The sequence below is a fragment of the Barbatula barbatula genome, assembly GCF_947034865.1.
Source record: "Barbatula barbatula genome assembly, chromosome: 21".
NCBI lineage: Eukaryota > Metazoa > Chordata > Actinopteri > Cypriniformes > Nemacheilidae > Barbatula > Barbatula barbatula.
Window position 1 is genome coordinate 15,614,637 of NC_136784.1, and position 21,669 is coordinate 15,636,305.

Genomic DNA, 21,669 nt, shown 5'->3' on the forward strand with positions numbered 1-21,669 from the left:
AATACCCCATAATGACAACGTGCAAGTTTGTTCGAAATCTTTGGAGATTTATAACAAAAAAAGACAAAAAAAGCACATGTACATAAGTATTCACAGCCTTTGTCTGAGGTCCAAAAAGTGAAGCGCTGTGAATACTTTCCGGATGCACTGTATGCTAACAATAAATCTCCCAAACGTCAAAACAAAATATTGTTTCTTTACAGAAATAGAAAACTCCCGAAACAGGACACAATAACAGAAAATATGCTCTGTATCTCAAGAGTTTATTTGTAAAAGAATAACTTCATAAGTTTATTCTAAGGGTGATCATTTTTGGATTGTGCCTCTGTCAAGAGATGCATGATGCTCAACCCAAATCAGATGTTTGTGTACATTGCAGGCTTCATGCTCCTCTTAACTGGACATTCATTGCAGTAATACATCTAATAAAGCTACGTTGAGCAGGTTCAGTTCAACCAAACAGTGTGTGAATTATAAAGTTTATTACAAACAAACAATCCTTAGTCACGAATGTAATCATGTAGCATACAGTTGTTTATGGACATTTAATATAAAAGCAAATGATTTGAGACGAAATTGATTTGTTGTGGTGTTATTGTTTGACAAGAAAGTGTGCCAGTGAATGCTACATAATAACCCAGAGTCATTTTCACTGGTTACATTAAGAATTAAATATCCAACCTGTGCTCAGACATTGATTTAAGACCTTAACAAGAAAAATAGATCATTAAAACAACAGTGAATATAGTGCAAAAAGATATCAAGCATTGCAAGAAAAGATCAGGGGCAAAAAGTTGTAAATCTATGTACACGTTTGATAAAAATCATAGAAACATTTGAACTAATGTTCCGACATTTTGCAAGCATGCTTTCTCATTTAAGAAACAGCGTCAGACTCATCGGAGGCACTTTGAAAAAAGAACTCGAGTTATTTAAAACCAAACCTTCTGTTGGTTAGAAAACTAGCTGCCATTAAACGGTCTACTAAAATAACACTTGGCTTTGATCAGGATTCATTTCAAGAATTTGATGCGACTGAATTGTTGTGTTAGCAATCCCAGGTAGGTGCGTCCGAGAGCAGGCAGCACTTCTGATGTTGAAGAACTCTGGTCTTGGTAAATACTTTAGGAAATCCGTCCAAGAGTCTCTCTTTCACTGCTCAGGCTGAGGTTTAAAATACTCGTCTGTCCTAAAAACACTGGTAAGGTCTTGATGCCTTTGTGATTGCCTTCTTGGGCTCGCAGGTTTCTGACCAAAATGAGAAAAATTGCAATTATCGGTATAATTTAACGATAGATGGATGACATATAATGTGCGTTTGCTTACATTTAAAAATCCAGGGACGCTCATTGTGCGAAAGATCTTTTTGAAGGCACCTGGAAGGCTTCCAACTTCACCTTCAACTTGTGTTACTTGTTCCTCCATCACACTAACATTGGCTCCGACCATTTTGACGAAGGCCTGCGAATAAGATGGCAGACTCAGCACGATAGAGAAATGTAAATTGACATTAAGGTTTAGCCAACGTTTAGGGAAGTACCTCCAATTTGTCGATTTTTCTGTAAATCTCTCTCATCTCTTCTGATTTTCTCTGGATCTGTGGCAGGTTCTCATTTACAATCTGAGACGTGTCATTTCGAATCTGTTAAAAGATTTCGCACATGCACATATCAATGTAAGTTGCACCTTCGCATGCATAGTCAAAGGGACAAGATTTTATGACCTAAACCGTTAAAAAACCTGTTCAATTCTCGGACTTAAACTATCTTCGAATAAAAAGCTTTGTTAGTGCGACGATCTTGTTCTACACTTCATATGTGGTGTATTTATGTTTCCTATTTTAACAGGCAGTGCACAGCAATGAGGAACACGGCATTGAAAGAAATGAAAATGGACTGTAGACTTATTGGGAAGGAAAGGATTTAATGAAGTGACAAAGAACTACACACCCATCACCAGGTGCAATTTCACACGCAGTTAGTTGCACATAAACAGCATCATTATTTCAGTCGATGGTGTAGTTAGTTCTGCTCTTTGGAATTTGAAAGATAGACTGCTGGTGCGAATACGCTGCATACGAGCCGTGTGAAACAGGAGGGATATTGGATCAGTGGATGTACGTACGCTGTACGCAAGTTGAAATTACATTACACATTGGCATAGCTTATTCACATGTACTCATAATATTTCTTCTTTTCTTGTTCTGTGCAAAGATCCTTACAAGAATTAACACGTTCTTAATACATACATATTCCAACTGTACATATCAATCCGTTCACAACTGCCCGCTTGTCACCAGATTGCATAAACCAGATATTAATACTAGAAATAGACATTTGAACAGATTCTGCACTGGGTTTCAACGAAAGCATTGTGGCTTTATATTTAAGTACTTTATTCACGGACTTGGAAAACAAGGCCTGAATGCTTACAAAATTAGGAATTCAAAGTATATAAACACTAAGCAAAACATAAATCTGTTAAAGTTACTCTTCTGTTAAAGGATTGTTATGTTGTCTGTTGTAAAGATGCACCAATATTCAATGTATTTAATTTAAATCATTGGCGTATGTCGGCTATGGCAGATATAACTAAACAGCAGTTTATCATTTACAATGAACCTTTATCCGATTTAGCAAAGCCACCAGCACTGGAGTTACTTTTATTAAAGACATTACGTTTTGACAAAATAGAAGTTGATGTTGTCATTTCTACATTTTAAGAGTAAAAACTGAAATCTTGTCTCATTTGTATTTTGACTTTTGTGCACCTCATATAATGTTTGTGTGTGAAGTGGATCCAATGCACGTTTAATGAAAACGATTTGATGATGCAGCAACACAACCACCATTCACATTGATCTCACCATGTCAAGCATCCCGACAAACTCATCGACTCTTGTAAGCATTTCCTCCAGACTTTTCTCAAAACACAGCACCTGTGAGATAAACACACCACACTGTCAGAGAGTTGAAATATGACTGAGCTGACCGGGTCTTGTGACTCCTGTTAGGCTTATCAACGGCACGAGTACATGAACGCGTGACCCCTCACCTCTTCCTCGGCATTGGCTCTGATATAAGAAGAGTACGCGATCGCCGTGTGTCTCAGCAACTCGTCGTCCTGCGGCTGCTCCTGCTCGGTCTGATCCCGGGCTCCCCCCGCGGCTGAGCTCGGGCTCTGGGCCACGGCAGCGCCGAAGCTCGGGCTCTGAGACACCGTTCCGCTGCTCAGGGCCTCGCTCACCATAGACAAGCTGCTGGCGCTCTGTGACACGATCCCGCTGTCTCTGCTCACCTCCGCGCTGGACTCCTCCAGCGGTGACAGCACCGCCGGTGCCCGGTCGAAGCGATGCTCCATGTTCTCTCCCCACTCAACGTAAGGATTTGTTGTGTGGAAGCGATTGCGGTGCTCTGTACGCGCATGCGCGGGCTTAAGAGCCAATCAGAGAAGCGCATCGCTGCGTGTTTGGTCATGTGAGGAGCAAACAGAGGTCCCTTATATTTAAAAGATTGATGAGTATTTAATGACATTAAAACACAGCGCATTTTATATAATTGGGTGCAAAAGAAAAAAGAACAGGGGGGTTTGTCTCAGAATTTTATTATTTTTTTCATAAAAAGATTGACATCGGTGTAAAAAACACAATATTCGCATGCGTCATGTCATTTTTGAACTTTCCGAATTAAAAATGCATACATTTTACATGAATTGAACTGTCAAAACACCCTGAAACTGTACTTGATTCTCTATCCCGACTGACGTACCTATTACTTCCGTAATATGGTTTTGATTAGAATTTATGTAAAGTGTATGCGATTTAAAAACAGACATACGAAAATACAAACAAATCAAATATTTAATGCACAACATGTAAAAAGAATGTGCGTCTTTGCAGAAGAGGGAGACGCAGTTGAGAGACAGTCCAGCAGATGGCGACAAACTCTGTTCAAATCAAACGCGCATGTGTCACTCCATACCCTTGTTGTACTTCAACGTCATACTATTATTTTTCCAGTGGTCGGATCCAAAAACCGCGTGTTTGGGTTGAACAATTCCTGAAGGAGGAGCAATAAGGCACAAAAATGCTTGAAGTAAAGGTATGTCTTTGTTCAATAAACCAAAAACATTGTAGTCAACGATAAAGCGAAATAAAAGTATCCACAGTGGTTTTAAACTCCACAGAAGTGAGAAACCCATACAAGGAGCACGGCTATAAACAACATTAATATGCGTAAACTGGTGTGATTTAAAAATAAATAGCTCCCAATGCAAACAGAATGATTTAGCCTCAAATGAACTGCACATGTAATACCTTTGGTAGGTTTGCCTATGCTTATGTATGGTCACTGCATTATCAGAGAGACTCCAACATCTTACTTATGAGTCAACAGTCTGGGTTCAGCTGTGCGGACAAAAGTGGAGGTCAGAGGTGAGGGTTCATTAACAATGAGGTGACAGAGAATATGTGTACGGATTAAAACACAGAGAGAACCGGCTGATTTGCATTCCACTGGATCCAAGAGCATCAAATGTGAAATGCCTAAATGTGGTGAATATTACGCTCTACTGCAGTCAAATAAACAAACTCAAACCTACCAGGTCAACATTATTTTACATTTGATTACAGCAGATGAAGATAATCCATAATTTGTGGTATTGCAATATTATTTCAATGCTGATATCAGTTTTTTTTGTCTGTCGATTGAGAAAATATGCCAAACAGTAATGTATTAAAGTACTGAACACATACAGCAAAAAAATCTATATTTAGAAATTCATAATAACGACCTTGTATTTTTTGGCTGTTAACATTTCTCGGGCAGGACAAACAAAAAGTTTGAGTGCATGGTTAAATGTGAATTTGTAACATGTAATGAGTTTGTCCTATACACCAGGGTGTGAACTGTAAACAATGAAGCGTCACACACAGGACTTAACACATTTTCTGGTCCCATTTAGATAACGTGATTAAAATGAACCTCAAGAGACACGTTAAAATCAGTGGTTTGAACAAAAGAGATGCACACCACTAATTCTAATGCATTTAGACAGAAAAGACATCATAACACATGGATAGCAAACACTTAAAAAGAGTAAAATTTCCAGATAACGTTTCTGTTAAATTATTCGTTTTACAAAACCCGTTCGGTGAGGTTCAAAGTCGAGTCTGATGTCCCAGGCTGAAAAGCATTGTCTCTGGGATGCCAGATTTTATAGCCTGTACATATGTGAATGTGTGTCCTATAAAGTGATGACCGTGCCGTCCTCCTCCACCCCTCCCTTGGGTAACGCCAAGCTGTGACGGGGGTCTGTTCTCAGGCTGCTGAGGATTTTGTGCAGGCTGCCGTTGCTATCTCGCATAGTGGGGTTGCTGATGTGGTAGGGGTGGTGCTGAAGGTTAAGGTCCTTGTTCAGCTTATAACTCAAACTACTGTGCACTGTGCCATTAAAGCTTGGCTGGGAGTGGAAAGAGGCTGTGGACACAGTGGACGGGGGTCTCGTTTGGGGCCGTGTAGGGGGACTGGGTGGGGTCACTGTGGCGGTTTGCGCGTGTGTCCGGGATGATGTTGACGCTACTGAGGCGTTAGAGCGTCGGGATGGCCGCTTGATATTACTCTCGATAACGATGTCAGACTCCTCGTCGCTCTCAAGATCTTCTGGGCTGTAACCATGGCTAATGGCCGTGGCACCAGTGGGTAAGGTCACGGCAGGGTAGCCCACCGAACCGCTGCTGTCAGATGACTGACCCGAGCTGCGGCTGCTCCTTACCACGTTGTTGCGCTGGTTCACCGGCTTCACTGTCACAATCAAGTTATGGCTGTTTGCGATCATCATGTCCGTGACCTGGTCCAGTGTTTTCCCGGTAACCTCGATGCCGTTGACCTCCAGGACCTCATCATTGACAGCCAGCAATCCTGTGCTCTCCGCCAGGCCGCCAGGTACAAGTCGGGATATAAAGATTCCCGGGACCTTTTCCAAGCCGTGGGGTGTAACACGGACACTAGTGCCATCACGGATATAGAAGCCTAAAGGCTTGTCTGAGCCGTATCGATAGAGTCGGACTCTCCGATGCGATTCAGGAAGGATGTCCACGTCAATGATGGATGACACAGGGCGGAAGTCCTGAGGCATGCCAATGCGTATGTGGGGCCGCTTGCGGTTCAGGTCGTTGCGAAGAGTGACCACGGCCTTCTTTTTCCGGGTCAGAGTGCTGGTGCCATAGCTGCTGTAGTCAACTTCTTCTGCGAGAGAAAAAAACACCAATTATGACATTTAATACGTTTGTATTTTAAGGGTGGATTAAAGAAGGAAATTATGATTCATTACAACTGAACATTTTGTCATCTAATGACATAGCATGACTCATGAGAGCAAACAAGGGATAATTTTTATGTGGAAATAGACAAGCTGGCAAAGAAAGGGATGAATCCAAACTGCTCAGATGCTCAGCAGATTTTGATGAGAGAAGCTGGCATCTTACTATATTACAAACAATATAAGCTTGGTCTCTGTTGAAGGTATGCAGCAGAAAGGAAGGTGGCTGTATGTTCTGATATACATCAATAAGTACTGCTAGAACTTCACGTTGCTGTAGATAAGGAGATCAAATGCCATAACATGGTACTGCAGTGCAAAGGAATTAATCCATCCAAAAAAAAGTGCTCAATGACAAACATGCTTACACCTGGAATGATAATGGATGCACAGTGGTCGGCTCCTCTTTGAAGATTTACACAATTTGGTACAACAACCACCTTTCTATCGTGAATCAGTAAACTACAAACCGCAGCTGGTCCATTTGCTACAGATATAAGGTACAGGTCAAGCTACTCCCCGGTGTGAGTTCTCAGGGAAAGAAAATACTCACTTTCTGTTCAATTACTCTCTAAACTATTTTAGAAATGCTTATACAACGCTTCTGAATGGTCATCAAAGCAGTTGTTCTTAGTTTAGCTCTGTGGCAGTCTGATTATTTTGATTGAGTCCAGACAGACTTTTATTATGCCCTGGAATTTCAGCCACAACTGCAAGTCTCTTGATAGAAAACACATTGCAGTGTTTCTGCTTCTGGCCTTCATTAGTGTACTATTCTCCCCAAATGTCCACCCTCCTCAGTTCTTCTTGTGAAAGCATGAACACCTAACAGAACTTTCAGTTTAAAATTCAGCTCCAATTGAATGGAGGACATTTATTTAACTTGATCCTAAACCTGGAAAGGTTTGGAGCCAAGCAACAGAGATGTTTTTTCTGGGTGCATGGCAGAAACCATACTCCACTGAATTTTCCAGTCATTCTGGCTGCTAGTGACCCGTCCAGGCTGGTATCGGCATGGACATAGCATATCCAGACAGATCTGCAAAGTAGATTCCTTCAGTTGGACTGAGTGTGCGGGCTCATTCACCAAGGCCAAACTACTACTGATAGAGTAATCCTCAGTGCGCCGATGCATGATGGGAAAAAAACAGCTTTCTGATCAAGGGCCAGCTGGCTGGTCCAGGAATTTTAGAGGAAGGTGGATGGCTCAATGCCAACTAGACAGAACAGAAAGTCTACAGGTGGAAGAAAAGCAGCAATACTGTACAAGTATGTTTTAAAAAAATCTGAGTAATATGACAAAAAAGCAAAAAGTTAAAGCAAGCCATTACTGCAATTGCAATCGAGAAGGGTTATTACATTTGTTGTGGTCCATGCTACAAAACCAAAAAAAACTGCAGTCATCTGACTAAGGAGGGATTCAGCTCCAGAGTCAGGTGTCACTGGAGATGAGGTGGGTTCCACCAACAAGGTGCCTCGACTAGGAATGCATACATTTTCCTCACATCCCAACCGAGATGACCTGCAACATATGTGAAGCATAATTCATCGGTTGACCGTGTCGGTACGGTTCCCCTCAGTCAGCCGGGTGTGGGAAAGAGCACTGGGCGAGGACTCGGTCCTTTGTTCACTGCATCCCACCTCTCGTTAACTTCCACACTGAATGGGACCCTTTTCAAGTTCTGGTGGATTTTTACAAACGCTCATAAAAGTGGGCCTCAAAAGACTTTTACAACCGATCATTACACCTCCCAACACAGTTTATTTTCTCATTTTCTCTGGTGTACTGGAGAAACTACCAATTTGATTCAATGTTAGCTTTTCTATTTGCAGATCATCCTCTGTAAATTCCCCTCTGGAATTTATTTGGTCAGTTTCACTGGGTTGCTGCTGAAGTTTATTCTTGGTGGGAGTCATCCACTGACACCATGTGGAGAACGACATGAAGAAAGTGACAAGCAGTAGCATTGAGAGGCAGATAACCCTAACGTATTTCTGCATGACAATACCCGGCACTGTCACCAAAGGGGCCAACTATACAGAACGCACAAAAACAGATTTAATTTACATAACGCCAGGCTAAAGATGCCTGGTGCATTAAAAGAAACTGCATAGATTATCATCTCATTATGCACATATAAAGCTTACACAGGTATTTTGAGGTTCACTAAAGTGCAGGATCAGGGAAGTGTCCTGTCAGACATAGCCCTTTCTCTATTTGGTTTAAACCGTCGCACTCAAATTTCTCTGCATGAGCGGTGCAATAGCGTTTGGCTTCTCTCTGCAGCCCTGAGAAAGATTAAAGAATGAAGCCCCTCCTTTGCTAATGCATACTCAGCAATGCTCTCTATTCTGACTTTTGCTCACCCCTACGTTTTTAACTCAGGTTACCCGTGGTGCCTGATGTACACATCTGGGAGAAGTTAGCTGGCTGCGATGAAGGGTGGAAACTTTGTTGGGATATTAAGCTCAATTTTTTTTTCAGTGTTGCATAACGATGGATTTTAATTAAAAAAGGTAGACAGACTACAGAATTTGTTAAAGATTAAATCAACAGTAAATCATCCTCTGTGGCTTATGGAGTGTCCAACAACAAGTTTACGTACATTTACATTTTCAGTTGTTGTTACCTTAATTCTTGACTGACTCTCAAATAATTTGTTCTTATACCCCTCCTTTCTGTCAGCCCACTCTGATCTGATTGGTCAGATGGTCTAGTCTGCTGTGATTGGTCTAACGCATGGAGTGTCACAAATGGAACATAGAAGGGCATTACATGCAGTGACGCAAATCCGACCTGGAACTGAAATTAGAATGGCAGAAGACCTGTTTGCATGATTCAGAGTCGACTCCTTTTTCCCAAGCCAATAATTTTGTTATTCGTTCACTTTCGTCTTTACAACTTGGCAGACTGCTTACATTCACACACAGCAACATTACATACTGCATTAAATGTAATTTTAAGGAAACCATTCAAATCAAAGACATTTCTCAAACATGAAACATCCCAAATGAAACATCCCAAATGTTTGCACAATTCAACCTCTTGATTCCAATTTGCATGCTTTGCAAAAACCAACATATGCTTGGTGTTTAACCCTGTTCGCCACTCCCCATATGTTCTGCAAGCGTGGCCAAGTTTAGGACATGTCTGCCAACAGTCTTTATGGTAGGGATGTGGCAGTGATGAAATTTTCCCTGTGGTTAATAGACGTAAAAAAACACCCATAGTACCGTTGACACAGGGGGTGGGGGGTTTGCTGTGGGGTGGTCAGAGATGCAGCTGTGCGCATGACAGATTTTACTTTCAGTTTTGAATTAGCCACAATTTGGGAATGGCAATTGCTTAAATTAACGGTGGGTTCAATATATTTCATAATAAAAACACACAAAAACACAGACATTACTAAACAAATAATGTAATTTTCCTTGTCGGGTCATGTTTCTCCGGAAATCCTTATTTGGTGTCTTTCGTCTATGCATCATGTCGTCACATTCGTAAACAGAACAAAGAGGATATTTGCACAGGATTTATAATCTGGGGACCTCGTGTGATTTAGAAATTACCTCCCCACATCTGTATTTCATGTGGCGCATTCACACAGGATAAGTGAAGCCTGTGATTTTACTAAAATTGACGGACTTATTTCTGGGATATGATGGCAAGACTTTGCGTATATACATACATATAGTTGTATGGTGTATAATGATATATGACCGTACCTGTCAGCATATGAGACATTATTCAATATGTAGCAATAAACAATGAGGTGTCATGCAAATCCAGTACGGTGTACCACAGGGCTCAGTCTTTGGGCCTATGCTCTTTGCATTATACATGTTACCTCTTGGAGATATAATAAAGTGAAGTTAGCTTTCACTGTTATGCTGATGATACGCAACTTTATATTTCCTCGAAGTCTCATGAAACATAGCAATTCCATCGAATAGTGGAATGCATAGTCGATATAAAAAAAGTGGATGAGTAACAATTTCTTATTACTGAATTCGGACAAAACGGAAGTGTAACTTATTGGACCAAAAACCGCCATACGTAACAACCAAGAATACTGCTTAACTATTGATGGATGTTCCATAAAACCCTCCTCTTCAGCAAAGAATCTTGGAGTTTTATTCGATAGTACTCTGTCATTTGAGAACCAGGTCGCCAACACCTGTAAAATTGTGTTTTTCCATCTTAAAAATATATCCAAACTACGTCATATGCCGTCACCATCAGATGCAGAGAAGCTTATACATGCCTTTATGACATCAAGACTAGATTACTGTAATGCACTATTATGTGGTTGCCCTGCAGGCCTATTACAAAAACTCCAACTGGTCCAAAATGCGGCATCTCGAGTTCGTACTCATACAAAAAGTATGAGCATATTAGCCTGGTTCTGTCAACCTTGCACTGGTTACTTCTAAAGCGTCGCATTAACTTTAAAATCTTGTTTATTGCCTATAAAGCCCTGCATGGTTTAGCTCCTCACTACTTGAGTGAACTTCTCACGTATTACAGTCCATCACATGCACTACACTCTCAGGTGTCAGGTCAGTTGGTAATACCTAGAATTTCAAAATCAAATGCAGGCTGCAGATTCTTTTCCTATCTAGCGCCTAAACTTTGGAACAGTCTCCCCCGCACTGTCCGGGAGGCAGACACACTATCAGTTTTAATCTAAACTAAAGACGCATCTTTTTAATCTTGCATACACTACACTATCATAATATATATGTATTCTGAAGGTTTAGCCTGCAGTAGTTGGATCAACCGGAACCAGGAACACTTACAATAACAACTGACGCAGTCCATGCCCAGACCTGACAAATGCTGTGATGATAGAGCTGGACAAAGGATGTGGCGACTCTACAAAATTATTAATGATAATCTTAAATCTAACATTTTTTTATTTTGCCTTGTGCAAGCACTGTCGAGCTTGTGCAGAGGCTGCAGCTTTTGCCGGAGGGTAACTGGAATCCCCTGGTTAGGCCTGGTTTCTTACTCCTCCAATTAAGTTTTGGGTTCCTCGCCACCGTTTGCATACTGTTTTGCACTGTTTGCCTAGCCGGGGGGCTGCTAGAATTTTCTAGTTTTATTTAATTAACACTGCATATAGGAATTTATAGTCTGTCTGATATTTGACCTGTGTTTTGACTTGCATAACCTTATATGTTTTGCTTATAGTCAATGTTTTCTTGTACAGCTGCTTTGTAGCAATGAAAATTTTAAAAGGCTCTATATAAATAAAGCTAACTTGACTTGACTCCCACGATCGCGTTTGGATATCTTCTGTCCGGTTTGCTTTACAGGAATGGATATGTTTTGGATAATTTTATCAAAAGACTTTAACACAGCCCTCCATTGACGCTATTTGGGTCTATTTAGTTTCTTTTTTGTTTCATGTTATATCATCTGCCATGTTATCTGCGTTTATTATGCTCTACTGATGTACAGTGAAGATTCTCACCGGTGCACTGTCACAAGTCACACGTGACATACCTTGACCTGCGCAGTCAAGCAGTTCCGAATCACAACTCGCGTAAAGAAAATACCTCCGCACATCACCTGCAGTAGCAATTACAAATTGAGATGGCGACAAAGGGGCTATTCTTGCGGATTGCCACTTTTAAGAAGAAACGAATAAGAAAGGAATACGAAATGAAAACGGTTTATGTTAAAAAAAATAATTAAAGGGATACTTCACTCAAGTCTTCATTTACTTGTCTTTGAGTTGTTCCAAACCTGTATAAATGTATTTGTTCTGGTGAACACAGAGAAAGATATTTGGAAACATGCTGATAACCAGACAGTTCCTAGGAAAAATACAATGGTAGTCAAAAGTACCCCAGAACTGTTTCCTGTTCTACATTCTTCAAAATGTCGTCTTTTGTGTTCAACAGAACAACAAAAATTATAAAGTAATTTTTACTACTATGGGAGTCAATAGGGGGAAAGATCTGTTTGGTTATAAACATTCTAACAAATATCTCTCTCTGTATTCCTCAGAACAAAGAAATGTATACAGATTTGGAACAATGTGAAGGTGAGTAAATGATGAAAGAATTTTCATTTTTGGGTGAAGTATCACTTTAGAAAACGAATAAGAAAGGGATACAAAACGAAAAACGTTTATGTTAAACAAACGGCAAAGCACCGGCTTTTAAAAAGTAGAACAAAAAGAAACTCCAAATTTAACCAGCGCATGATGACAGTGCTTACATACAGTTCTTTGACAGAAAGCCTCCACCATCGTCTTGTCAGTCAACTTGTCTCCTCACATGATCACCTGGCTCTGACCTCATCATGTGTTTTTAGATGATCCCAACCCCCCAACAAGCTGCTAAATGAGATGTTCCAGATCTGCTCTCTAATCTCTCACTGTCATGGGTGACACCAAACAGCAGTGGGTTTGCCGGAATGAGTCAGGATTAAGGTGTAAATGACACCTACAATCTGTCCATTAAACTGTTAGTGGAGGAAAGCTAAGGAGATAACCAAGGGTGCAACGATTTCTTGCAAAGATATAAACTTAGTTTCTAATGCTGATTGGATTGAATTTACAGGCTACTGGGATTAAATACATTAATTCAAATAAATGAATACGTTTCATTTTATTTCATCCTCTATTAAAAGAGCAATGTGGAGATTTTAACTGCATCTAGCGGTGAGGTTGCGAATTGTCTTCCTTTAGAAGCTCTAAGGCAGCCGTCACAGGACTAAGATGTCATTGCGTTTGTGCTTCTTTACCGAAGTAGATGACATAACTACGAAGCATGCTCGGTTTGTCCGTTTAGGGCTACTATAGAAATAACATAGCAAACTCCATGCAAGGCGATCTATGGTGTATGTAAGTAGTATAGTTATATCTCATTCTGAGATAACAAAAAGATAACGCTTCAGTGTTTAAGGTCTTTATACACCTCTGAACACGAACATTATATTGCAATTTTGTCAGTAGATCCTCCTAAATATTACGCACAGCACCTTTAAGGCACACTATTCACATTCACAGGCAAAAAACGAATGGAGTCCAAACCACAGTAAGAAATGCTTTCACTGTGATCTGCTCATCTGGACACTGTAAGCCTCGAGTTATACTGCGGTCTATAAGAGAACGACACTGCAGACTTTACACAAATTATGAGAAAATATTGCATCCATGGCAAGTTAAATCTCATATGGATGAATCTGTTTTTTCTTTGTTTACATTTGGTGGGAATCTGGAGTCCCATTTCCACCCGATAATGCAGGCCTGCAGATAAAAGCATCAGAAATCTTTTACTTAAAAAACACGGGCTACAGACAACTTTTGTAAAACCATGTAAATAGATTTATAGCTGACGCCAGAAGCACTGGATTCGAGGCAGTGTCGTCTTATGTCAGGAGGAGCTCTTTCGCTTTTCTGTTATTGAAAAAGACTGAAGGTCGGGGCAGGTTCGGGCTGGTCTTCCACACCTGTACTCAACACACACCTTTTCACAATCCACTTCCTGAATGACAGCTGCTGAAAAACGTGTGCAAAGATCTCAGATTGCACCTCGCTTCACTGGTTCTGTGTGGTGTGATGACCCTCATGTGTCCACACGTATAACTCATACGTCTGGAAACACACACTCGACTACTCACAAACAGCTTCTCAGTTGGGATTGGAACTTCACGAGTGATTTTAATATTCTGATGTAAGAGAAATACTAATAAACAACAGTTCTGTCATAAAACTCACGATAGCCGATTTGCTACAGCAAGTTCAGCCAAATGTTAATGTCCAATCAGAGACACTTTATTCTAACCTGTCAATCACTGGTCTAGTTTGACTGGCTTCTCCCATTCACTGAGCTGAACTATTGAACTGCATCACAGCAGATATCTGAAGGTGGCCCACATACTTAAAGACCAATTTCTTATGTAAAACAAATTGATTTATTCATTTCAATGGGTTATATGCATACGGGGCAATGACGTACTTCTGCTAAAATCTCAGCCAGCTAATCCACTTCCGCTCTCATTGCACTGAGGTAATTTCATCAAGCGATAACAATGTGTTTAGTAAGAAAACATTAGGTTTCTGCAAACCGACAGCACTACGGCTGAACATTGTTATATGCCTTTGGCTTTTTTCTTATTTGTTAATGAAGCTTGAAACGGATAACCTGAAGCGCTTCTCATTTTTGGTTGTCAATATATGACGTAGTGTTTGGATAATTTGTCGCAAGTCGTTGACTGTTAATCCTATGTGCACCTTGAAGCGTCCGAGTGACAAACGGCATTGTTTGCCGTTGTGCGATGTAACAGCTTGCTGAGATTTTGACGGACATGTATCATCACTTCGTGTGCATATATCCCGTCAGGGCTGTATGTTAACTTTTTTACTACAGAGTGCTACAGAGATTTAAAGTTTTGTAGCACAGGCCAAACAGTTGTAGCACATGTATAAAACTTCTGTTTCTGTTAAATTACAAAAAATAAACACAAATAGGCAGGCGACTGACGAAGGACATTAATGTTACATTTGGGATATTTATGGCCATATATTCTAGTTCCTTTTTATGTTTAAAATTTTTCCATTCTTTTACTATACAATATGTATATATTCGTCCACATACTTTATTATATTATTTACAATGGTAAACTGCAGTAAAATTCCCCCTTTTGCAGATACAATGTTGTGTGAAACTTTTATCCAAAGCGACTTGCATTGCATTGTACTATACATTTGTTTTTTTAAGTATGTGCAAAAGTATATATATATATATAAAAAATTAGATGAGTAAATACAAGTATACTCTATTGTATTTAAATACATATTTTAGTAAATTGTAGTATTCTAGTTGTAAACTGATAAACTATAAACACCTAGAGTGTTTTTTAATCTGGATGTTCAGGACTTTTATTTTGAGTTTTATATTCAAGTTATATATTGGCTATGAAATGATCCGACACAAATTCAACCTGTCATTCTTCCCAATCCTCCTTTATTACAAAAAGCTGGATTTATGCTACTGGAGGTGTTTTGAGTGACTGATTTGATGGGTTCAGACAGTGAGTCTCGTGAGTTCAGTGTTTGACATGCTCAACAAAAAGATCGGTTCAACTGAGTCATTACGTTGCAAATCGGACATTAGCGGACATTGATGCGCTGTTTCTTTTCCACAGCTGTTAAGACAGAAGAAGGAAAACACTTCACTGGATAGGATTTTGCCTTTATGTCATCTGCATGTGGGGAACACTTGTCAGGGAAGAAAAGGCAACATGTTTTTGAGCACATTAACCCCCATTTGTAATTCAGGTAAAAATATTCTCCGAATGCGCCATGTGAAACATGGATTCTGTCTCCGACCTCACTTTTGATCAACATGTGAGGGAGGGAGACCATTCAGAAACCGACATTTTTTCTTATGCCGTTCGGTCTGCACGACACCGAATGAACTCACTTTAGCTTGGAGACAGAGGGAGCGCACAAGCTCTCTGCTCGCTCTTTCCGCGTCATTCACCACTTATAATTTACATTAAATGTTAAAAACAATCTTTGGCGGGGCAAGAATGTTTTTTATGCATTTGCGAGCATTTTGGTCGCAGTCTAGAGCCCTGCGCGTGCTACACTGGTACATGTATTCTTAGCACCGACAGATCTTTAAATATGTTCTGTCTTTGTGTTTTAATCACTTAACCTAAGGTTGCTTTGGGGAGACCGCCCTTGTAATCAGTAGACTGTAAAATAAAATAAAATGTGTTTGCTAAATGGCAGACAACAATTAACACATTTTGGGTGGGCAGTGTTTTAGACTATGACTGAACAGGCCCTCCTCCACGCTTTATAGACTCTGCCGTATGGAGGGAAAAATCTTCCATAGATCCTAAGTGGAAAGATACTTTCTTGCTAGTGATAAAGTCAAATGACATGAATTTTGAAAGCAGCTTTTCCTTACAGATTGCACTATACTAAACAGTATGTGAACTTAGAATGAATGAGTCCTAAATCACTCTACTTTGTAAACAGGATGCTGAAATTGTCCAGATTTTATTTTTGGTGTATTATTGCCCACGTCCCAGCTCACAGCAAAACAGTTGCATAAACGTTAATGTGAAATTAATCTTAAATGAATATAGCTATAATTGGACCTCTATTCAGGGTTGCCAGGTCCACAGTTTGAAAGTAGCCCAGGTCTGCAGGAAAAAAGTTCCAGCTGGTTTTTATTGGATAGATTTTGTTCATTAGCTGTCCTTCTTGAGTTAAGATAAAGTTATTTATGAACACAGAGTGTGTTTAGGATGGCATTTCAGTCCCACGTCACTTTTGGTTGTCAGCAGCCGTGACAGGGAATGGAACAGGACTCATCAAATTACCTCTCCCAGCAACCAATGAGATACGAGTCCCGGTACCATTATTTGTCAGGTGCCATCACAGTAAGGGGGAGCTCATTGTGTTAAAGATCTTTGACCCATATACGTGGCTTCCATTGGTGTCCCGCCATTCACACAAGTCTAATTGTTTCTTTAAACGAACGTCCACAATGCGTCCACTACCCAGCACCCCTTTTTACAGTCTTAAGCCAAATTGGCTTACAGAAGTCCAACAGAAAATCACATATAATGACTGTATAACTTAAGAATTACATCTTGTAGGAAGCTTTAAACAAGAGACTGTAAAGAAAGCGACAGAAAACATGTAAGGAATGTGGTCTGTCGAATCACTACAGATGAAAGGATTAGAGGATTTCCAAAAAGCCATGTCCCATCCCCCTCACACACCAAGACAAACCAAACACAAAACAATGAGTTCAGTTTGCTCTCTCGGAGGCTACCGTCTCTGAAGTACTGTTGTCTGTCATGCCTCAGAGTACTTTTGAGCCCTTGTATATGTTTGCGTGTTTATATCTGTTGCGAGTCAAGATTTGTTCCTGTTGTACAAAACATGTATATGATTCTTTCATCTGAAACACACAAGAAGATTTTTTGAGAGATTTGGTCGATGAGGCACCAAATTGTCATTCTTTAACATCATCTTTTGTGTCTGTGAGATGTTGTGAACTCACATCCGCTGAAGCAATCATCATGTGCTGGGATGATGAAGAGAGGCAGAGAAACTGAGGACTGGGGTTGTGGGGGGTTCAGAAGCAGCTGGTGTGGTTGGGATGTGTAGCCAGACTTTAAGCAATTAATATACATTTGGCTCCGAGCCTCCCAAAAACCAGAACGGAGGAGGACAGGGTGAGCCGAACGGTCCGTGAACCGTCGGTAAACACCCCTCTCACTGGCTGGGTGTGTCTGTGTAAATGTGGGGGTGTAGCGTTTTCTGTGTAATTAAGTCTTCCTAAATGAGCTTGTTGGCTGAGATGGAGGCAGGGTCCCTCCTGCGGTTCTCATGACCTTATGTGGCTCCGAGATTCAGACTTCATATTTATTCAAGATAATTGTAGACGTAGGTATTACAACAGCATATTGCAGTTCTTAAATGGTCAAAAATGATTTTTAATGGAGATCATGAATGATGGTGGGAGTGTAAATCTGTGCTGGTAAACAGAAAGTCATAAGTTCAAAGTGATCGTTCACAGAATTGTTTTTATTCTGTCAACATGTACTCGTCCTCTTATCATTTTAAACCGTTATGACTTTTTCTTCGGCAGAACACAAAAAGATATTTTGAAGAAAGTTGGTAACGGAACAGCTCTGGCCCCCCATTTACTTCTATTGTATGGACAAAACCAATGCAATTTGTTTTATATCGTCTTTCGTTTTCTGCAAAGAAAGAAAGTAATTGAGGTCTGAAATGACAATGGTGAGTAAATGATGAGATATTTTAAATTTGTGGGTGAACTTTCCATTCAAGCACCACGATGGACAATCTGCAAGCTATCATTATTGTTTCCATAAAAAGAGTTCAACATCAAGATGCTCCATTGGAATTGCTATATAATAATAATTGACCTTGCAATTTAGTGCCTAAATCAGTACAAACTGCCTTAAATCTGAGGGTCATACAAAAACAAGTGACCTCTGTCAAAGGTAAAACAGCAAGTTCTTGTATATTCCTGAATCTAATGGAATTCCTCATGGAAAAACAAACATAACTGACTTCAGTATTTGGTAAACATAAAAAATATAAAATCTGCTTTATATCAAAACAAGGCAGATTATTGAAAATTATTTCTAACAGCATGTGCGAACTGAGATTGGCCCAAAACAAAGAACCAAGGTGGTCCCACCAAACCTGTAATCCCTTATCCCATTGGACAAGACGCAGCCAATGAAGTCAGTGGTGCTGAATCCAGCATTTGGCAAAACAATCTCCAGAATCTTCCCCCAAAATGGTCCAATCTAGCTTGAGAGTTGAACAACAAATCAAACTGCCCACAAACATGCAAGTTATGGTTTTGGATGTAAAAATGTGTTCTAGAAGACTTGGCACAAAGTAGTTGTTTTCACGTTATGGTAATTTAGTTTTTTTTCTTAATGAAAAAAGGTTAATTGTTCCGGTGGGAAGACTGTCAGAAAAAAGAAGAAAGATGTGTCTGGTTACCAAAAATAGGCTGAAACGGCCCAGACTCCCGGTCTACAAAATGAGAATGCTAAAGAATTCAAGTAAGGGTGTCAAGTTTGTGAACGTTTTGATTCGTATACAAGGAAAAGGTGCTCTAATGATATGTGTGTTACTATTCAGGATTTTTTCTTGTTGATAAGAATCACATAAATGAAACAAAGACGTCTTTGTGAGGGAAATGAATTCCATGTTAGTCACGCGTCTAAAAGAAAAGTCAGGTGCATTTTTCTATTCGACTGACCCAGTTGCTTCCTAAACGGCACAGTCATAATCCCAGATAAACAAGCACACACATGCCTTTAAACTCTGAATCAAAGTGAGCAGATCCCTTGAAGAGCTGTACTCTGTTAGGATAAACAGCACATGTGCTCCACATGTCTGGTCTAGTCCTGAAGAACAACCTTAATTTGCAAGCAACTGGATTAAGCTTTGCAAAAACCAGCTATTCTTGCTCTGCAAGACGCACGCCTCCAGCAAAAGTTCTATAGAGTGGTTAAACCACCATCACCCAGAATGCACCTCTTCGGGTGAACACACCCTGAATGGGGCAGTGGCTTCAAATCTCAGTTCAACCGCACGGTACTGGGCCGACTCCAGAGGCCACAAAGCTCTGCTTCAGGCTATAAACAACTATAGCCACCAGAATACTGATGAAGGCTACTTCCTCACCCTCTGCAAAAATACCAAGACGCTGGACATTCGTGAGATTCATTCTTTCTGAGTCACTTTCTGTTTTGATGAATGGGCTCCAGGGATATGGATTGTAAGGCTCGGTGTGTCTCCAATAGGGAGGTGTAGAATGATCCAAATGCATGCACAATGTAAGCTGAAAGGTGACTCAGAGGCTAGTTCAAGCTCTCGGGAGGCTGAATTAAACTAAAAATGTTTTCTTATTGTGTATAGTACCAGGAATGTGTATTACTTCCTAAATCAAATAAATCCTTTAACCAAACGGACAACAAAAAATTGCCAAGAACAGCAACTTTTTGAAAGCTGGAAAAGGTTCCTTCTGCCAGTATCCGAAGGGCATTGTGTTGGATTTTTATGGAAATTTAGACAAACCATAGACTGTCTATTAAACAGCGCCTTCTTGAACGATCATTCCAGAGAAGGGAACACAATTCGTTAAAATTGTGAACCAAAAGGTGCATCTGAAATCTCATCCTTCCTTCCTCCGTTAAAGAACTTCACAAGGAAAATGTGTGTCAAAGTTTCCGCTACAATCCACCTGTATGACACAAAGAACTCACACAGCTTGTGCCCCGCCTCCCACCCTCTCTCTTTCTTTTACTGCATCTTTTACTGTACCACACACGCTGGACCACACAACAGCGACACATTTATCAGCAGTTGTCCATAAGCGTTTAGTGCAGGCTAAGCTTGGCAGAACATCACAGAACAGATTTTAGTGGCAACCAGCACAAAACAAGACAGAATCAGTCATGTTGAATCCGCACAGTACAGTCTGGTTATACAGCTAAAGGTTTGCGTTTACAAGTATGAAGGAGTCTACCAATAGCACAAAAAAGGTGGAAGGCACATAAAACTGTTATTATGAAGTCTAGAGATTTGAAAGTTTTTCACCTTTAAAACAGATGTTATTTTTTGGCGAGGTGTAAAAACTCCTCGAAAGGGGGGAATTAATACAGTTTCATGCATTCTGAGTTTTTTTACAATGTTAAACGTGCTGTTTCCTCATGCTAAACATGGTAAATGAGTTGGACGTATTGCATAGTATATCTGTGCTCGATAGTCTCGCCCAAGGTTTGTATAGGTTTCGGAAAGTTACGTAACAACTTTTCATAGTCCCTTATTGGGTTTTTCTCCCGGAAAAACAGCCACGGCAAGGCAAAAGAAATAGCCTGCCAATGTGTCAACGGACCAGTGATAGGAACAAGACCCACTTACTATCAAGATTGGTTACTCTTGTGATAGTGAGAGAATTTATGTTATATAAACGGTGGTTGTAACGCTGGATTTGCAGATCTTTTGAAACTGATAGATGGTCATTATTTTATAAAAAATAATGACTTCATTATTCACCCAAATATTTTTTTAAAAATGTATATGACGACTAAGATATTTTAAGAAATGTATGGTTTTGTGTTAATACAATGGAAGTCAATGGGGGCCCGTGTTGGTTGATTACAAATGTCTTTCAAAATATCTTCGGTGTTCTGCAAAAGAAAGAAAGTCATATAGGTTTGAAATAACGTGAGTAAATAAAGAATAAAAAATGTTTGGGGTGAAGTCACAGGTCTGTGAAAACCCCTTATTAATAGGGGTGTGACGAGATCTCATGTGTCTCGCAAGAACAAAATTCCCTTACGCAATTGACATGATGGAGTGCTGGGCTCGAAATTGTGACCCTTTTAGGTCCCATATGCTCACTAAATTAAACCTGTGCAACCTCAAAATATATTTGGGAGCATTTGTGTAAAAGCACATTTTGATGTGGTGTGACCGGTTTTCATTACTGTATAGAGCATGCTAATAATTGCACAAAGAATGTGCATGCTGTGAGCTACAGTGACCGGCCTGGCCATTCATAGACAACGTGATGTTTAATGCCGTGGTGCTTCTTTCCCACCATTTTCTATGTAAACACGCGCTAGACCGACGGTTTTAACCTTCACGCGCATTTCCCACATCTGCAGCGCCTCGCGCATAAGCAGAAGTGTTTACGGCAGTGCGTGTTGCCAGCAGCGCTTTGGGAGGTTGAGCTGATTGTACCACAAGTTCCGTATAGCAACTGCAGGTTCTATTTGAAATACATTGACAGGCAAACCTCTTCAAAAACAGATCA

The 21,669-nt window shown here is 40.2% G+C and overlaps 2 protein-coding genes across 2 annotated transcripts in view; both read right to left on the reverse strand.

Moving 5' to 3' along the window:
* Positions 1-467: 467 nt before the first annotated feature.
* Positions 468-3,474, reverse strand: bloc1s4 (biogenesis of lysosomal organelles complex-1, subunit 4, cappuccino). Its single transcript, XM_079484068.1, has 5 exons — positions 3,055-3,474; positions 2,867-2,938; positions 1,541-1,642; positions 1,327-1,461; positions 468-1,248 (listed from the first exon to the last, which is right to left on the reverse strand). The coding sequence occupies exons 1-5, from the start codon at positions 3,358-3,360 to the stop codon at positions 1,153-1,155; spliced, it is 711 nt and encodes a 236-aa protein (XP_079340194.1). The 5' UTR covers positions 3,361-3,474; the 3' UTR covers positions 468-1,152.
* A 110-nt stretch (positions 3,475-3,584) lies between these two features.
* Positions 3,585-21,669, reverse strand: part of pard6gb (par-6 family cell polarity regulator gamma b) — a 30,827-nt gene continuing 12,742 nt past the window's right edge. Inside the window, exon 3 of the mRNA XM_079485178.1 lies at positions 3,585-6,245. Coding sequence (XP_079341304.1) covers positions 5,245-6,245 — 1,001 coding nt within the window. The 3' untranslated portion in view covers positions 3,585-5,244. The remainder of the gene's footprint in view (positions 6,246-21,669) is intronic.